Source organism: Leuresthes tenuis, unplaced genomic scaffold, assembly GCF_036924035.1.
Source record: "Leuresthes tenuis unplaced genomic scaffold, fLeuTen1.0.hap1 SCAF_1, whole genome shotgun sequence".
NCBI classification, from domain to species: Eukaryota; Metazoa; Chordata; class Actinopteri; order Atheriniformes; family Atherinopsidae; genus Leuresthes; species Leuresthes tenuis.
In genome coordinates, this window is record NW_027325355.1 from 29,201,435 (window position 1) to 29,218,733 (window position 17,299).

At 44.4% G+C, this 17,299-nt stretch overlaps 1 protein-coding gene across 2 annotated transcripts in view; it reads right to left on the minus strand.

Moving 5' to 3' along the window:
- Positions 1-5,454: 5,454 nt before the first annotated feature.
- bin1b (bridging integrator 1b) overlaps positions 5,455-17,299 on the minus strand; it is a 29,651-nt gene continuing 17,806 nt past the window's right edge. The window contains exons 4-14 of one of the 2 annotated variants that reach the window (XM_072377838.1): positions 16,574-16,668; positions 15,216-15,311; positions 13,093-13,200; positions 11,172-11,257; positions 11,012-11,087; positions 10,877-10,932; positions 10,749-10,793; positions 10,217-10,259; positions 7,059-7,112; positions 6,870-6,971; positions 5,455-5,899 (exon numbers count right to left, since the gene is read on the minus strand). In XM_072377838.1, the coding sequence (XP_072233939.1) occupies positions 5,798-5,899; positions 6,870-6,971; positions 7,059-7,112; positions 10,217-10,259; positions 10,749-10,793; positions 10,877-10,932; positions 11,012-11,087; positions 11,172-11,257; positions 13,093-13,200; positions 15,216-15,311; positions 16,574-16,668 (863 nt within the window). In that variant the 3' untranslated portion in view covers positions 5,455-5,797. The remainder of the gene's footprint in view (positions 5,900-6,869; positions 6,972-7,058; positions 7,113-10,216; positions 10,260-10,748; positions 10,794-10,876; positions 10,933-11,011; positions 11,088-11,171; positions 11,258-13,092; positions 13,201-15,215; positions 15,312-16,573; positions 16,669-17,299) is intronic. The other variant, XM_072377917.1, reaches the window with a different exon arrangement.

Below are 17,299 nucleotides of genomic sequence, written 5' to 3' on the forward strand. Positions count from 1 at the left end.
TAGAAAGCCGGAAAACCTAAAAATTAGCAGAGTGACGAGCACAGTGGCTGTGGGCTGAGCCTTAACTCTGGTTAATCTCTTTCTCTCTTCATTCATGAATATTTGAGCGATCACCTTAAACCCTGATGTGGTGTCCATTGTTATGGTTGGAGCCTGAGCCGTAACATAATAATGTCCATTCATCGCTGGGTTTCTACCTGGTTATTCTGAGAGCAGTTTTTAGCTTTTCCCGGTTGAGGCTGGGGGGGCACCTGGTAGCATACGAGTGCATTAAGAGTTTCATGCTTGTGTGGATTTGTTTTCGTGGTCTGCAGTGGTGTTGCTAAGCGTGCACACAACACCTTCTTTGTGTTTTTACTCGTTGCCGATGGTGACGTGGGCAAAGTTGTTTTCCTTCCCAGTAATCTTGAATTGTTCCTTTCAGCCAATCTTGTAAATTGTATTAGCGAGAATCTACAGAAATGTGCTCATGTGCAGGCATGCTCTGCCACACACCAATAGCTGTTGGTCCTGCCCAAAGCTAATGTGTAACCCTGAGTCCGTACGACAGGCGGGTGACAAATATGTCCCATCTCCATGGAGATCCTGTTCTGTTGTGTTTTCTCTGTGACCTCCTGTTGTTTCAGAGCAATTCAAGGTCACATTACTGCTGCCGATGGAGCTAAAGAATAACTACTCTGCCACCTGGGTGTTAAATAAAGAGAAACCAGTTTAAAACTAAACTGGTTTCTACTGAGAGTAAAACTCCCTTTTTTGGGTGATGGCCGTTAAAGCTGCAGTTAAAACTCGCTGCCATTTCAGTTTGCTGTAACAAACAACTCAAAAGGACAAAACTGAAGAAAGGCCCAGAAGCTGGTGACATGAGGAAAAAACCCATGATGCAACAGTGAAGACAAAAGAGTGAATCAACACCTTTAACTTTGAGCAGGAAGCTACCGTATTAAGGTTTATTGGTCAAAAGTGTGAAAGGTAGGTACCAGTTCCATAAGAACACAGATATGGAAAGATTACAGGACCAAACAGTCTGTTTCCTCCTCCCCTTTAAATCTGAATGCATTCTTCCACTTCCTGTTTGTCAGTCCGGCCGGTCAGCTGGATTATTTTGGATAGGAGCTCCATAGTTTTTGGTAACTGCACTCACACTGCGCTGTGACATCATCCCTCGGACCATCCTGATATAAATACAGTACAAGTGACAGTCAGTGATGGTGATTAGCACGATGCTCGTGTGATCCCCCTCCATCTGTTTAAAAAGGATTTGGTTTGTTGGAAATAACAGATGTTTCTTTATGATACTTGGTTGAATAAGACTTTTCATATGAACATACATCAGTGAATTCAGTCATGAGTCTCGATCCCTCAACCTTTGAACTTCAGAGCCTTCTCCCAACAGTCTGAACTGTTCTTCCAGACGCCTGCAGGCGCTGTCTTAAAGCTTTTAACTCTGTACTGTGACGTGCCTTCTGACCAGTGTCCCGTGTAATGCACAACTTTAAATTTACAAATGGGCTTCTGCAAAAACATACCGATGTCTGTCCTTTGAGTGCAGGTGTGTAGAACCAGAGAAATAAAGCATGTAGATGGATGAAAGTCAGTTCCCATATCTCCGTAATCCTTCCCCAGGGTTGCCATGTCCCCTGTTGTGCATCAGGCCAAAGTTGTGGTCTGGTCAGGCTCAGGATATTCATTTATTGAAGGAATGATTGGAACTCTCTCTGGTCCCCTTCTTAAAATGTGAACCACCACCCTGGTCTGCCACCCCACAGGTGTTGTCCCAAACCTCCATGAGGCATTGAAGAGCCATCCAGAGCCTTCAGCATCTTGAACTCAGCCACCTCTGCTAAGATGATGGATGAGTCTCCTCCTGAGTCCTCAGACCCTCCCCAGTGGTGGAAATCCTGACCCAATTGTAAGTGCTAGTTAAGCAGTAATAATTTAAGTTAAAAACCGTTAAATATTAATGATGATAATTTCATTGTAATTCTATAGGTTTAGAGTATGTTGGTTTAAAATACACAATTAGTAATGTGTAAAAGGTTAAAAAATGTTTCTATGCTCTAATTTCTATGATGTGACGTCATTATATAACGTTAACTACGGTAGGCTAATTGACTTTAGTCTTTTGAGTCAGAACATGGTGGAAGCAACGCAGTCTTCTGGCCGTGCGTCAGATCTTGTAATTTGCTTTGTTGGTTTTAAGTAAACATTTTAAAAGACAAAGGAAGTTGTCGTGTCTCGTTTCTTTTTGACTGACTCGAGAAGAAGAAGAAAAGAAGAAATAAAGGAGGAAATAAAGGAGCGCCTTTACACCAATCAAAGTGCTCCTTATCCTGAGTTTGGGTCAACAGTTCTCCAGGCCAAGCACAACCCGTAATGGACCCTGCTTTCCCTTTCTGGGTTGTCAAATAGTTCACCAGAACCCGAGTTTTAGCTTCTGCAGCCTGGTACCAGTTCCATTTATGAATCACCTTATGCTCAAACATGGTGTTTTGTAACCACTCAGGTTGAGATCAGGGAGGCCGTCCCCCACAATCACACCCCTTTGGGTCACTCCATCATTGCCCACATTGGCACTGTGTCACAGTCGGCTATAGAAGTTTATGTTATGTCACAGTTTGTTTAATTATGGTTTCAGTTATGTTCTAGTCCTGTTTTTCCTGCCACCTCAGGTCACTCAGGTCGCCTGGTTAATTGTTCACAGCTGCACCTCATTCACTGATCACTCCCTCCACAGTATTTAGTCTTCTGGTTTCCTTTCAGTCACTGCAGAATCCTCACTATCCCTTCATGCTTCCACGTCATGCCGAGTCACAGAAAGATAAGTCTGGTTTTGCTTCATAGTCCTGTTCCTTTGTTTTTTCACAGTCTTGTTTCATAGTTAAGTATTTTTGATCCGGCTCTGCCGCGCTTTATGTTTTTGTCTTGTTTTATTTGGAATAAACCTTGTTTTGGAAGTTAAAAAACTGCATCTGGGTCCCTTCTCGCACCATGCATCGTGACACACTGAAATCCCCAGGGAGCACCGCCTCCAGCACATCCCCCAGAGATTTAAGAGGGGTGAGTAATCTGAGCTGCTGTTTGCTGCAGACACTCAAACAGTCAGAACTTCCCTCCTGCTGTTTGCAACCGCAGCAAGGAGAACGTCTGGCTCACCGGGGAGAGCTCCAGCATCTTGTCCATCAACCAGTTCAAACATGGTTAGCATCAGCAATGACCCTGCAGTGCCTGCCATCCCCTCAGTTTCTGCATGTTAGACTCAAGTTGTTTCACTGGGCTTCAAACAGGTAGAAGACATTTGTTTTCCCAATGATCAAACTTAGATGGTGCTATTCAAACTATTTAAAACTCGGTCATGATAACACGGTGCATCTACAGCCTGAGTTCAGGGCAAAGAAAACAGGCTTTTGTCACAAATCAGTGTTGCATCATCGCTTTGGTTAAGGTTCATTTGCAATGCAAAGGTGGACGACTGTCTGGGGAAATGCTGCAGAGGGGATGTGAGGTCAGTGGTTGTCTTCTAGCAGGTTGAAACACTGATGACTGAGCACAAAAGAAGGAGAACTGGGCATTTTTTAATAGGTTTACGACTCAGTAAGTCCTTATTAGTCTTGATATCCTGTGATGCTTCCAGCAGCAGTTGGTTCCAGGTCCACAGACGGCTCTGGGAACATGTTTTCCAGCTCCAGTCTCACTGAAGTGGGCACTGAAGGAGTGTTGGCATCTGTCCATAAAGCTGGATGCTGAGCTCCCAGCATGCACTGCCCACCTGGAATAGCATGTGTTAACTGACTGAAATCTTTAACTGTTCTTTTCAACAAATCTTTTGCATTAGTTTGTTTGTATGAATGTGAGAAGATTAGATCTCCTGCTGGTAATGTTTTGGATTTACAGAAGAAATCTGCCGTCAGGGTGTCGGTGAAGACTTCCTCTAAACTCTACATTAACAGAGCTTAGTTATTGATAAAAGAAACCTGGGTTATGCAGAGCGTAGAAGCCAAGCCATGTGCAGGCATGCCCTGCCAAACACCAATAACTCCTCGTCCTGCCCGAACGTAAAGTGTCGCCCTGGGTCCAGGCAACAGAGCACACAGTGGAGCGTTTCAGTGTTTGTGCAGCACAGAGGAATGAACTCAAGGCTCCAAAGATGTCACGTCTCCATGGAGATCCACCAAGGACCAACTCAAGGATGTTCAATGACTTTCCCAAATATTTGCTTCCAGACTCATTTTTGTAAAGCTGTGTCACAGCTCCTTTGTAGAAGTTCCAAGAATAGAAGGGGAATAAGTAGCTTTACTGAGAAAAAAGCTCACATAGAAACAGTTTATATTGTTTGTCAACTGATGATCGTGAAAGCTCATTTCAGTTTGCTGAATCAACAACTCCAGAGGAAAAAGAGCCCTTAAAAGACTGCCAAGTTGAAGTTAAGCAACAGAAAGAAATCGACAGGACAAATGACGTCTCATTCATCTTTAATGACACTGATTTGATCCAGCAGATGGTGCATTAGTTACATTAACCGGTTTCCTTTTAATCCACTTCACACAGTGTAAAAATATCCCATGCATGTTTAACTCTGGTTTCTTCAGCTTACAGGGAAAACAGGCTCGTTTCTACCTGAAGAAAAGGAGGCGAAACATTTCAAATATCAGCTGTCCGGTGCTGGCTGCAGTCAAAGCCTGATCCTATTTCTTTTCCAACTGGAAAAACTGCAGAAAGCTCATCTATGCAGCAGAAGAATCAGACTTAAAAACGTACTGTAAGGAGATGAAGTAAAGTCTGACAGGGAGGTTTAGCATTGCATCCCTCGAGGAGTAGAAGAGAAAAATGAAAACAAAACCAAGATTATCAGAAAATGTAAAAGCCACACATCGTGTCCTCAGAATGGCCAAAGACAGAAGTGAAAGGCTACTGTTCCCTCTGAACCAACAACAAACTGTTTGTAACTGCAGCGTTCACAGGGCTGCAGTCCAGCACGCCTGCATCTTCCCTCTCAGAACCACAGCCTCGTTTCACAGGTCAGCACCACTGCGGTTGCTGTGGCAACAGCGTGAGAAGCTTTGTGCAAACACTACTTTTAAAAAACAGAAAAACTCACCCATGACTTGCTATTCTTGTTTGAGGATGTGGTTTTGAGTTTATCGACATGATTACACCTCGTTTCCGTGTCCATGAATGTTCAGTCCAGGCTGCCATACGGCAAGCTTTTATTTTCAGAGGAAGAGGGGCTTGTTTTTAGCAGGTTCTTTCCATCCAGATTTATGCAGCGCTGCGTGGAATTACAGAGACAGAATAAAACTCACACTGAAGGGGAGAAAAGGTCTGCATTTATGCTGTTCACACACAAACATGCATGCAGTCTGTAGGCCAGCGTCAGATGTCTGTTGAAAGTGTGTCATCAGTTCGACTGTAAAGGTGGTTTTTCCACCTTTTCTGTGTATACGGAGCAGAAAGAAGCGGAAGCCAGAGTTTCACACACCGAAGGGTTGCCATAGGAATACATAAGTGGAAACGAGGTGTTGATTCTGGAATAACAAAGCAAAGCAAATACATTTGTGTGTTTTTATTTATTTTCTATTTTGGGTGCACAACTCGACCACAGTAAAACCAAATTCTTTCTAACTTTGCATCATTGCTAACAGGCACAGTTTTCAATCATTCGGTATCACTGGAGATGTGATGTTTCAGCGCACATTTATGGGTCTAATCATGGCGTTTGTAGGTAGACAGAAATCTGAGTCAGTCCCTGTTGACATGTCCGAGGAGTCTGGAGCGGAGGCGAGGGTTAGAATCTGGGACCTCAAACCTTCTGAGTGAAATTCTCAGGGAAAACGCCTTTGGTTGAAGTGTCTTTCTTCTGCATCCAGTCCGACTCCTTCAGTCCCAGGAGCCAGCCGTCATCCTGCACACAGACAGAGGAAAACATCTGGGTTCAACTATTACTCAGGAACGGAGGCTGCATCTGAAACATCTGGAAGGGAACAAATGATGCTCAGATTTATCGCCATCTGACATGTGACAGAGACCAGCTCTGAATGACGTGAAGCTGGAAGTTCAGCTTTTGGTTCATTAGCTGCTGTTACATGCGTCTCTGTGTCAGGGTGCTGCTCGTCTCACTTTGTTGTCTCTCGTCTTGTATTTTTCTATCCAGTTTTAGTTCTTTCAGGTTAGTTTTGGGTGATTCAGGTCAGCCCAAATCTGAAAAGCTCTCGCTTTTATCCAGCGCTCCAGCTCCCTGATGGACTCGGTTTGCATCAAACTTCCTTTGAAACATGGAACTTTACAGTGGTTCTGTATGTTATGGGTCCTTTGAGGCCAGATTTATGTCCATGCAAAGTGAAGCTGGTTGAGCTCACATCCATGCAGAGAAGAAGTGAGACACACCAACTGCGTTTACAAGCAGTCAGAAAGGATTTTTACACTGAGTGAGACTCTAAGAAGGTTCTTAATGAAGCTACAGTCTCCTCTTTACTCTCTCTCAGTTACAGACTTTATAACTGTGAATTCTAACAGAACACGAGCAAAGCTTTTAAACTTTAAAGCCCCAAATTTAAAAGTTAAACACGGTCTTTCACAGGAGTCCCAACCCTGCAGGAGGGGAGGGATTCATTTACTCCACTGGGGTAAAGTGGATCAGCCCAGGTCAGCCCAAATCTGAAAAGCTCTCGCTTTTATCCAGCGCTCCAGCTCCCTGATGGACTCGGTTTGCATCAAACTTCCTTTGAAACATGGAACCTTTACCGTGGTTCTGTATGTTATGGGTCCTCTGAGGCCAGGTTTATTTTAGGGACTGTAAAAGCTGCCTGTGTGTGGCCACATTAACACACACAGCATACAATCAAGGGGACATCTCAGTCCTTTGTGATGCTGACCTGCTCATCTGGGTTTTCAACGGCCAAAACCAGCACCGAGTCTCCAACCTTCAGCTCCAGTTCGTCGCCGTCAGTGGCAGTGTACTCATGTATCGCCTTTACCTGGAGCATCAAAGCAGAACTTCATTTACAGATGTGCACAAACTGGGGTCTCTGATGCCTGCTTTAATCAACATGAAGCGGACTCACTTTGTAGAGGAACCCTGGGGGGAGTTCGTCGTCCGAGCCATTGGTCACGGAGCTCTGTAGCAGGGAATGAACAGAGAAGCCCAGGTGTGTTAGTAAAGAAGTCTGATTATTAAAGAAACAGGGGGAGGAAATGTGGGTAAAGGAAGGAAAGTTCAGAAAGGGGGGTCTTGGTGTTTTTCCACCAAATTTAGAGGAATCCTGGTCTATTAAAGACCCGACTGAGACACCACCTGCATCTTCTATCCGTTCAACTCTACCTCCTCATTGGCCCAACCACCCGGTCCCACATCCATGCTGTCCTCCTCCCAGTTGGGTTCGGTGTACGACTGGGCCGTGTCGCCTGGGTCGTTGTTCCAGGCCTCCGGACCCTCAGCCGTGTCGGCATCATCCCAGCTGGGCTCAGCGCAGCTCTGCGTGTTGCTTTCACTGAGATCCCAGCCGCTTTGGGCCTCTTCTGAGTACTGGTCCTCATCCTGCTGGGGCACCTGCTCTGTGGTGGGCTGATCTTGCTACAAGGTCAAAGGTCGGGGAGCATCACAAGAGGAAGGGCGGAGGGGTTCGTGGGAGCAGCCATAGGAGCATTTGGGTTGAATGGAATAATAAAGGTCGAGACCAAGGGTTGCACAGGGCATTGAAAAGCCAAAGAAAGGAGGCTGGAGTTTATTTCTCTGTCCATAAGAATGGAAACAAGATAAGAAGAAGTGCCGACGTGGTTTTCTGGAGAGGCCAACTGTAATAAAACACGAAGCCATGCTTACCCACGAGTCCCACAATGGTTCCTACAACGAAGCGTCAGGGAACAAGATGAAAAGCCTCAGTGAGATTTACTCAACAGCAAACGTGGACATTTATCTGGTTTACAGGGACATTTGGTTTCTTTCAAATGATAATCAAGATCATTTAGGTTCTTTGCTTCTCATTTGTTCATTTAAAAGTTAAGAGTCAACGTGAGGATCAGAAAGAGTCAAAACTTTGCCTGCTTGTCCATGCAAAGTGAAGCTGGTTGAGCTCACATCCATGCAGAGAAGAAGTGAGACAGACACACAGCAACTGTGTTTACAAGCTGTCAGAAAGGATTTTTACACCGAGTGAGACTCAAAGAAGGTTCTTAATGAAGCTACAGTCTCCTCTTTACTCTCTCTCAGTTACAGACTTTATAACTGTGAATTCTGACAGACCACGAGCAAAGCTTTTAAACTTTAAAGCCCCAAATTTAAAAGTTAAACACGGTCTTTCACAGGAGTCCCAACCCTGCAGGAGGGGAGGGATTCATTTACTCCACTGGGGTGAAATTAGATTGGCCCACTCATAAAAGTGCTTGTAAACACAGTCGCTTCTGACAAAAATCCAGCAACGTGCACAGCAACGTGCACAGCAACGTGCACAGCAACGTGCACACACCCACCTTGGGTACTGGAAATGTAATGGGCTGTAATACCTCCACATCCCAGTCCAGCAGGTTCACCCCTGACTCACACTGCTTCACACACACATGCTAACGTTCAGAGGGTTCACTACTGAGACAAACATCTGCTGAATAAAACCTTCTTATAAATAACCCCCCCCCCCAGTGTTGTGATAAAACTGTCTGACAAATTAACTTTTACATATAAAGTTGTCAGTGACAGTAAATCTAAGATAACAGGGATTTTAAACCTATGGAGTTCCACAGGGTTCAATCCCCAGACCTCTTTTTTTCAACCACTTCCAGTTCAGATGAAACAAAACTGCTAAATATATTCTCAGCATTATGTTCGCATTAAACTCAGATGTGTCAAAATGTCACAAGATTTAACTTACGGATCAATCACTTTAACAAAACACTAGTCAGACTTTTATTTTGTAGGAATTAGCCACATTAGTGCAGAAGGTTCTGTATGGTCAGTCTGACCTGTGGCGTTATGCTAGTAGCATCTGTGTTAGCAACACCGTCCTCGAACAGGTGGACTTGCTCTGGCCTTGGATCCGGGGACGGTGTCAGTCTGGGCGGAGGCCGACTGGGTGGAGGACCAGGCTTCTGCACCACGAGCAGCGTTTAAGCCACAGCACACACGTGCACGCATGCAGACGAGGCAAGGAAGACAGAGATGTGTTAGTATTTACAGGAGAGCCACTGCTAGGCTGCTAGGTTAGATAACAGCTTCATACTTTTGTTCAGACATGGCAATGAGCTGTTGTTTCGAGTGGGGCAGCATCCACATCCATCATCATAATGATAAATGAACTCGAACCATGCGTTTCAACTCTTAACCCCAAACTATTCACAACTGAGCGTGAAGTAGAAAAGAAAAAGGCTGTCGGAGGCATTTAAGACGGATCCCGCTTGTGTGAGAGTCGGCCGGTCGTCCTCCAGCCTTCGCCGCCCATAAGGAAGCAAATCCACAGCGTGCAGCAGCGCGTCTTCATGGGAAGATGATGCAGCAGCGTCGTCACACAGTGACATCATTGTGTTGGGTGATGAACTGGTGCAACAAGGCTTTGCCAAACAGAAACGAGTGTAGAACAAAGACAATAAATGTCCTTTATTACGTCTTAGAGCGAGGGAAATATGACCTCAGGTCAACACATGACCGATTAGATGGAGTTATAGAAGCCGTGTGAATAAACTAAGTGAACCCTCACTGCTTCCTCAGGCAATAAGAGGGTCAGAAGCAGCCAGGAGATGCTGATCAAACATAACTGATCGTCAGTTAGTGTGAGCTCCTCTATAAAAGCTGAGGTGTTGTAACACGATGCCAAGGAGGAAAGACATCAGCTATGATCTGACAGATAAGACTGCTAACGTCACACAGAAAACCTCTACGTCACTTACTGCTGCTAACGTGCTTCTCCAAGCTGCGGGATCAGGGGTTCACTTAGTTTTTCCACACACTGCTTCAGTGTTTTTCACTGTTTTTGTTCATTAAAATAAAACCCAAAGTAACATTTCATGTGTGAATCTGAGGCTCTATTTTCCTAATATTAAAATCCCTGTGGCCACCAGCCTGATCCGTGCACTCTCCTGTGCAGGTTTAGTGCACGTTCAGATGGAATGAACACGTCTTTGTTTGTCTCTAAACACCTCAAGTTGCTCCAAACGACGTGATGAGCACGTTATTGAAGAGCCTGAACGTTTACATTTGATTCCTGTCCAAATCCTGAGGAAATGTTCTGTTTACCTTTGGTGCTGGACCGCCTGTTTCGCTGTGGTTGGCTTCCTCACTGAGAGGAGAGAGGGAGAAGAAATGAAGGAGGGAAGACAAAAAAAAGCGGATGAGATGAGAAAAAGATATGCAGGACACAAAGTAACCAGCAGTTCTCTGCTCCGTCCACATGGGGGCGCCAACAAGCTTCAAACAAACACCAGCGGACTGATACGGGCCAGGCGTTTCAACGCAAACAGGCACACAAAAACGGACCCACAACAAGTAGTCCGTCAAGAGATTAATATGAAGCTGATCTGTTTTCACATTTATTGATAGTTTGCGTCAATTGCCAAGCATAAATGAAAAAAAACCCACAAATTTATTGAGAAAACCACAAGGTTCAGTAACTCGACAACTTAGAAGAAAGTTTGGATCTTCTCAAGCGTGTTAAAGAAAAAAAAAGATTAATTATTAGTCACACAATCTGTGTGTCCAAACAAAAGTTATCAGTAATGCATTTAAAAAACGGAGTCCCTGCAGGCTGTGAACATGCAGCAGGTTGTACCTCTTCGCACCGTCGCCCGTCTTTGACGCCGCAGTTGCGTCTTTTCTGCAGCAGGAGGCGTCGTGAAGGACATTAGTTTCATTTGCTCTGCATGTTCATGCATCTTTAAAGAGTCTGACTGAACTTACTTGAACTGCCGCTGCTCCTCCAGCTTGGTCATGATGTCGTTCAGGTTTTGGCTGAGCTGCGGAGCGAGATGCAGACGTTACGCACGGATCCACGAATCTTTGTTTGATCGATTTTTAGTGATCGGTTTGACTTACTTTGCTCATTTCTTTGTGGAACTTCTCCTGATGACCCGCCAGGCTCTGGAATGTGTTAACATAGACGCCAACACGCCTGCACGCACGCACGCACGCACACAAACACACGCATTAACCGTCTGAGCGGCACCGGGCGCTCGGAGCACAGTTGGATTCTCACCTGTCCCACAGCGCCGGCAGCTCGTCTTGCAACTCCACGTTCAGCTCCTCAAATATCTTCTGAGCTCGGCCCAGATCCTCCTCTGCCTGCAAAACACAAGAATTCATGATACTCTTCTGAGATCAAATGTTCAGGTGAGACACGCGCACACAAGAATGCAGCCAACACGCAGGGTCTCACACTACAGGCTACAGGGACGGAGGGGCACTGTGACTGGGATCAAACTGGCTCTGCAAACACGATCAGCTGCGGAGGCGCGTGGTGGAGGCGGGTGATGGAAGCGGTTGGTGGAGGCGCGCGATGGAGGTAGGTGATGTGATGGAGGCGCGTGATGTGATGGAAGCGGGTGATGGAGGCGGGTGATGTGATGGAGGGTGGTGGGGGCGGGGTAACAGGTCGAGAAAGCACCACAAATAAGTAAGTATTGAAATATAAAGTGAAATATGAATGTGAAAGTAGATGAGAAACCGGTCTGCCCCCCCCCAGCTTTGTCCTGTTTTATTTGGACGGAGACAGCAGGATGGTGTTTGGGAGCAGAGCTGCTGAAATGAAGGAAAGTTTTCCTCTCGTCTCTACCGTACTATTCACAGAAAGTTTGAAAACGCTGATAATTTCCTTTCAGGAGAGTCCAAATGAAGCATTTGTAAAGCCACAGAACGCAGTGCGTTACCCGGGTTACCTGCAGCCTTTTACCTGGGCTGTACAGGACAGGATAGGTTGGTCAGAGATGATCCTGGGTTGGTTAATGGCAGCGTTACATACTGAGAGTCCTGATCCCTGTGCAGGAAACGGTTCCTTCCCTCTCGTTTTACCCTGGCTGTACATTAAATGAAGCTCTGAAGCTCTGAAGCTCCGAGGCTCTGAAGCTCTGAGGCTCTGAAGCTCTGAAGCTCTGAGGCATGTGTTGAGTGTGAGGAGAAGCTTCAGATGAGAAGGTTTGCATCATGTGAGCCCAACACATGGATTTCTGTTGCTACCTTTGCCCCAAGAATTTACTTTAAACCAATATTTCATTTGTAAACAGAGTTAGTGTTTTCATGATTTCAACTGAAATGGGTGCAAAAAGGAGGAAATATTCATAAATGAAGCTGAAATTAAATCAGTTACAGGGCGTTTGATGCTGATCATTTATCCTGCTTCAGGTTTGAAAAAGAAATGAATTTTAACCTCAAAAACTAAAAGCTGCAACCGAAATGTAGAGCAGGAGAAGACTGTATTTGTGAAATCACTACACCTCTCAGAGCGGAGCTGCTTCACGGTTTTTTGAGGGTGAGGAAGGGGAGATGGACCAGAGTGTCACCTGGTTGTAGGAGAGGTTAGTCTGAGCCACCTGGTGGGCTGATATCAAACCCTGAGCCCAGCTGGGAGCCGCCATCTCCAACAGGGCTGCTGGCTAACCACACACACCATGCAGGAGAAGAAGAAGAAGAAGAAGAAGAAGAAGAAGAGAGGAGGAGAAACAGCAAGACAGGAAGCAAACAGGAACAATTCAAGACAGATGCAAACACGTTCATTAGCATTTCAATGACTTTTTAAATCAATTAGCAGCAAATTAATGTCAAACTGTTCAGATAGTTTGATTTAAGGTGGTAATAAAAAGTCTCAGGACATTCAACATGTACGAAGAACAGATTCAACCTCAGTATTTGTGTCCAAAAAGGTTGTAAAAAGGAGTAAAAAGGAAATAAAAACGCAACGATCTAAAAAAACTAACGTTTTATTCACAACACAACTTAGAAAAGGTGCTGGAGGGAAGTCATTTAATCATTTAATGAACTTATTATTACCACAATAATGACTTAATGAGTGCTGTTTAGAATGACAGCACCGCCCATACCACCTTAAGTCAAACACTACCCTTTAAACCTGTATGAAACATGCTGAAACACGCTGCCAGTAAAACGCACACACGGCCGGTTACCTTGGCGATCTTGGCCTCGTCCTTCTTCTTGCCTTTCTGTAAGGAGCCGAAGTGATGGCGAGCGCTGTCAAAGTCCACCATCTTTCTGTCGCGCTTCGCTATACGAGCCTGTTTCACATCACAGCAACCACACGTGTTCACGTGCACATACATGTTCTGAAGTCTACTTATTCAGCACAAAAACAGTTGTTCCAAAATGGTAAACTTCAGGTTCACTAATCATTTAAAACACTGTAAGTTAACTCAGGATGAGTCCAAGGAAAGGAGAGGAAAGTTTGTGGTCTATATGTGTCTGTTTGTGTTCTTTTTGTGTCTGTTTGTGGTCTTTATGTGTCTGTTTGTGGTCTTTATGAGTCTGTTTGTGGTCTTTATGTGTCTGTTTGTGGTCTTTATGTGTCTGTTTGTGGTCTTTATGTGTCTGTTTGTGGTCTATATGCGTCTGTTTGTGGTCTTTATGCGTCTGTTTGTGGTCTTTATGTGTCTGTTTGTGGTCTTTTTGTGTCTGTTTGTGGTCTATATGTGTCTGTTTGTGGTCTTTATGTGTCTGTTTGTGGTCATTATGTGTCTGTTTGTGGTCTTTTTGTGTCTGTTTGTGGTCTTTATGTGTCTGTTTGTGGTCTCTATGTGTCTGTTTGTGTTCTTTATGTGTCTGTTTGTGTTCTTTATGTGTCTGTTTGTGGTCATTATGTGTCTGTTTGTGGTCTTTATGTGTCTGTTTGTGGTCTTTATGAGTCTGTTTGTGGTCTTTATGTGTCTGTTTGTGGTCTTTATGTGTCTGTTTGTGGTCTTTATGTGTCTGTTTGTGGTCTATATGCGTCTGTTTGTGGTCTTTATGCGTCTGTTTGTGGTCTTTATGTGTCTGTTTGTGGTCTTTTTGTGTCTGTTTGTGGTCATTATGTGTCTGTTTGTGGTCTTTATGTGTCTGTTTGTGGTCTTTATGTGTCTGTTTGTGGTCTATATGTGTCTGTTTGTGGTCTTTATGTGTCTGTTTGTGGTCATTATGTGTCTGTTTGTGGTCTTTTTGTGTCTGTTTGTGGTCTTTTTGTGTCTGTTTGTGGCGTTTATGTGTCTGTTTGTGGCGTTTATGTGTCTGTTTGTGGTCTTTTTGTGTCTGTTTGTGGCGTTTATGTGTCTGTTTGTGGTCTTTTTGTGTCTGTTTGTGGTCTATATGTGTCTGTTTGTGGTCTTTTTGTGTCTGTTTGTGGTCTATATGTGTCTGTTTGTGTTCTTTTTGTGTCTGTTTGTGGTCGTTATGTGTCTGTTTTGGTTCTTTATGTGTCTGTTTGTGGTCTTTATGTGTCTGTTTGTGGCGTTTATGTGTCTGTTTGTGGTCTTTTTGTGTCTGTTTGTGGTCTTTATGTGTCTATTTGTGGTCTTTATGTGTCTGTTTGTGGTCTTTATGTGTCTATTTGTGGTCTTTATGTGCCTGTTTTTGTTCTTTATGTGTCTGTTTGTGGTCTTTTTGTGTCTGTTTGTGGTCTTTATGTGTCTATTTGTGGTCTTTATGTGCCTGTTTTTGTTCTTTTTGTGTCTGTTTGTGGTCTTTTTGTGTCTGTTTGTGGTCTTTATGTGTCTGTTTGTGGCGTTTATGTGTCTGTTTGTGGTCTTTTTGTGTCTGTTTGTGGTCTCTATGTGTCTGTTTGTGTTCTTTATGTGTCTGTTTGTGGTCTTTATGTGTCTGTTTGTGGTCGTTATGTGTCTGTTTTGGTTCTTTATGTGTCTGTTTGTGGTCTGTTTGTGGTCTTTATGTGTCTGTTTGTGGTCTTTATGTGTCTTTTTTGGTTCTTTATGTGTCTGTTTGTGTTCTTTTTGTGTCTGTTTGTGGTCTTTATGTGTCTTTTTTGGTTCTTTATGTGTCTGTTTGTGTTCTTTTTGTGTCTGTTTGTGGTCTTTATGTGTCTTTTTTGGTTCTTTATGCGTCTGTTTGTGTTCTTTATGTGTCTTCTTTGGTTCTTTATGTGTCTGTTTGTGGCTGTTTGTGGTCTCTATGTGTCTGTTTGTGTTCTTTATGTGTCTTTTTTGGTTCTTTATGTGTCTGTTTGTGGTCATTTTGTGTCTTGATGAAAGTCTTTTATTTTGAAAAGCCGATGCCTGTGCTGTCTTTCCTGTGCCTGAGTTCTCACCTTGATTTCAGGGAACTGAGTCAGGTAGGTGTCCACGGTGAGCAGGGATTTGTCGGTGATGTTCTGGTCGTAGTCCAGCCACAGCGTGTCCGTGTCCTGAAACACACGATTTGACACATTTACCCATAAACACAGATGGAACTTCCCCAGTGAAACCTTTGAGTTTTCACACTGCCAGTTTCTGCCTCTTGTTTCGTCGCTTCTCTTGTTTATGGCCAATGATTGTTCTGAGGAACCTCCCCTTTAAGGTGAGACCTGAACCTGAACCTTTCTGAGCCGCTGATCCTTCTGTGCTGAGCTGCTTTAGATTTGGTGTCGCCTGGTGTTTCCTTCCCAGTAGCTCGGTGGTATTTTCTGTGGCTGTTTTATCTCATCTTGTGTTCATTTCCTATTGTTCTTTGTGTCTTTGTCTTAACATCTTTCCTTGTTTGCCGCCCTTTCGTGTTGCCTGACTCTTTGTGGTGGTTCTGCATCTCATCCTCACTTTGTGCATCTGTGCTTGTTGTGTGTCTCACTTTTGTCTCTTTAAGACATTTTATGTTCATTTGAGTTAGGTTTGCATACATCTGCAGTGGTTTTGTGCCTCTTTGGGGTAATGTTAAGCTATTTTTGCTGTCTTTAATGATATAAATGCAAAGGAAATAAGCTCCAGTGCCTCCTTTATTATCTCCTTTAACATAAGAAACACTTTTCCTTTGGAAAAGAAAGTAGATTAAATTTAATCTCAGACCTCTTTGTGGCCTTAACTTCATGCAACAATTTTCCTTTAATTATGTCGTGTATTTTATCTTTAACTGATATGACATCATTTCCATGTAACAATGACATCAGAGTGCAATGGACAAAGCATCTTCAGCACTTTTTGAAGAACACTTGTTGAACATTTGCAGACCCACATCCCAGCTTGGTCCTTCCCTTCAGCCCATGCCGGTGTGAACGGTGTTAATGCCCCACATAACTGCCCCACACCCTGTTCTGCCCTGCAGCTGCCTGTCGTCTGCAGAGAAAAGACGCTGGAAGCTCGTCAAACTGAACTAAGATCAACTCTCCTGACTGGCAGTGTGAAAATGAGCCGATAGCGACTCAGACAGCGTCCGACCCGCTGTTCTGCAGAGCTGCATCAGTGCGTCCCACGGCTGATCCGATCAGTGGGACACACTGAAGGCTTTCTGCACTTTACCTCCAGGTTATAGTCCAACTCCTTCTCTATCATCTCCTTCAGGGTGAAGCAAGACAGAAGCATGCGATTAGAGAAGAAACAGAGAGTCAGAAACAGAAGGAAAGCTCTGCAGAATGAGACAAACTCAGAGGACTCATTTGAACATGCAGCCATGCGCTCAGACCACACGCTGGATCACCTCGGCGAGCGCGTCCATCTCCTCCTTTCCAAACCAGTCGGGCTCGTACATGTCAGCGAGACAGTCCTGCAGCCGCCGTGACGCGTCGTGCATCGCTGCGACACAGAAACACAGTCAGAACCAGCGCCGTCAGACAGACCTGCTCAGAGCCGTGATTTACAGCAGAGTCTCTGTCTTCTGCTGCTTCTTTTTGCTGTTTTTCTCTCTAATTTTTGCTATTTTTTTTGTATATTTGTTGTCTTTTAGTTACTTTTCTTAAAATGTTGCCTCTTTTGTGCCCATCCAGCGGTTTCATGAGGTCACTTTTCTGTCTTTGCAGTCATTTTACACCTCAGCGTCTGTATCTTTTCGGGTCATTTTTGTCCCGTGATTATTTTTTAGTCATTTGTTCCTTGTCTCTTTTATACTTCTTTGCTTCTTCTTATGGTTAGTTTTACTCTCCTTGTTGCTGTTGTGGGTTTCTTTACAGTTCAGTTGTGTAACCTCAGGATTATGGGGACCAGAATCACTTTTACAAGCTGTTCAGACTCCCCCAGGACGGCACCTCGTCACGGATCCTGTTTGTGCCGTCAGGGAACAGGACGGGGAGCTGCTGTTTGGCTGTGACCTCAGGGTTACATCTCTGCGTTTTGCAGATGATTTGGTTCTGTTGACCTTCAGCTGCACGGAGCGGTTCATGAAAGTCGGCTCTTTATAATCCGAGGCCGTGGTTATCAACCAGGAAAA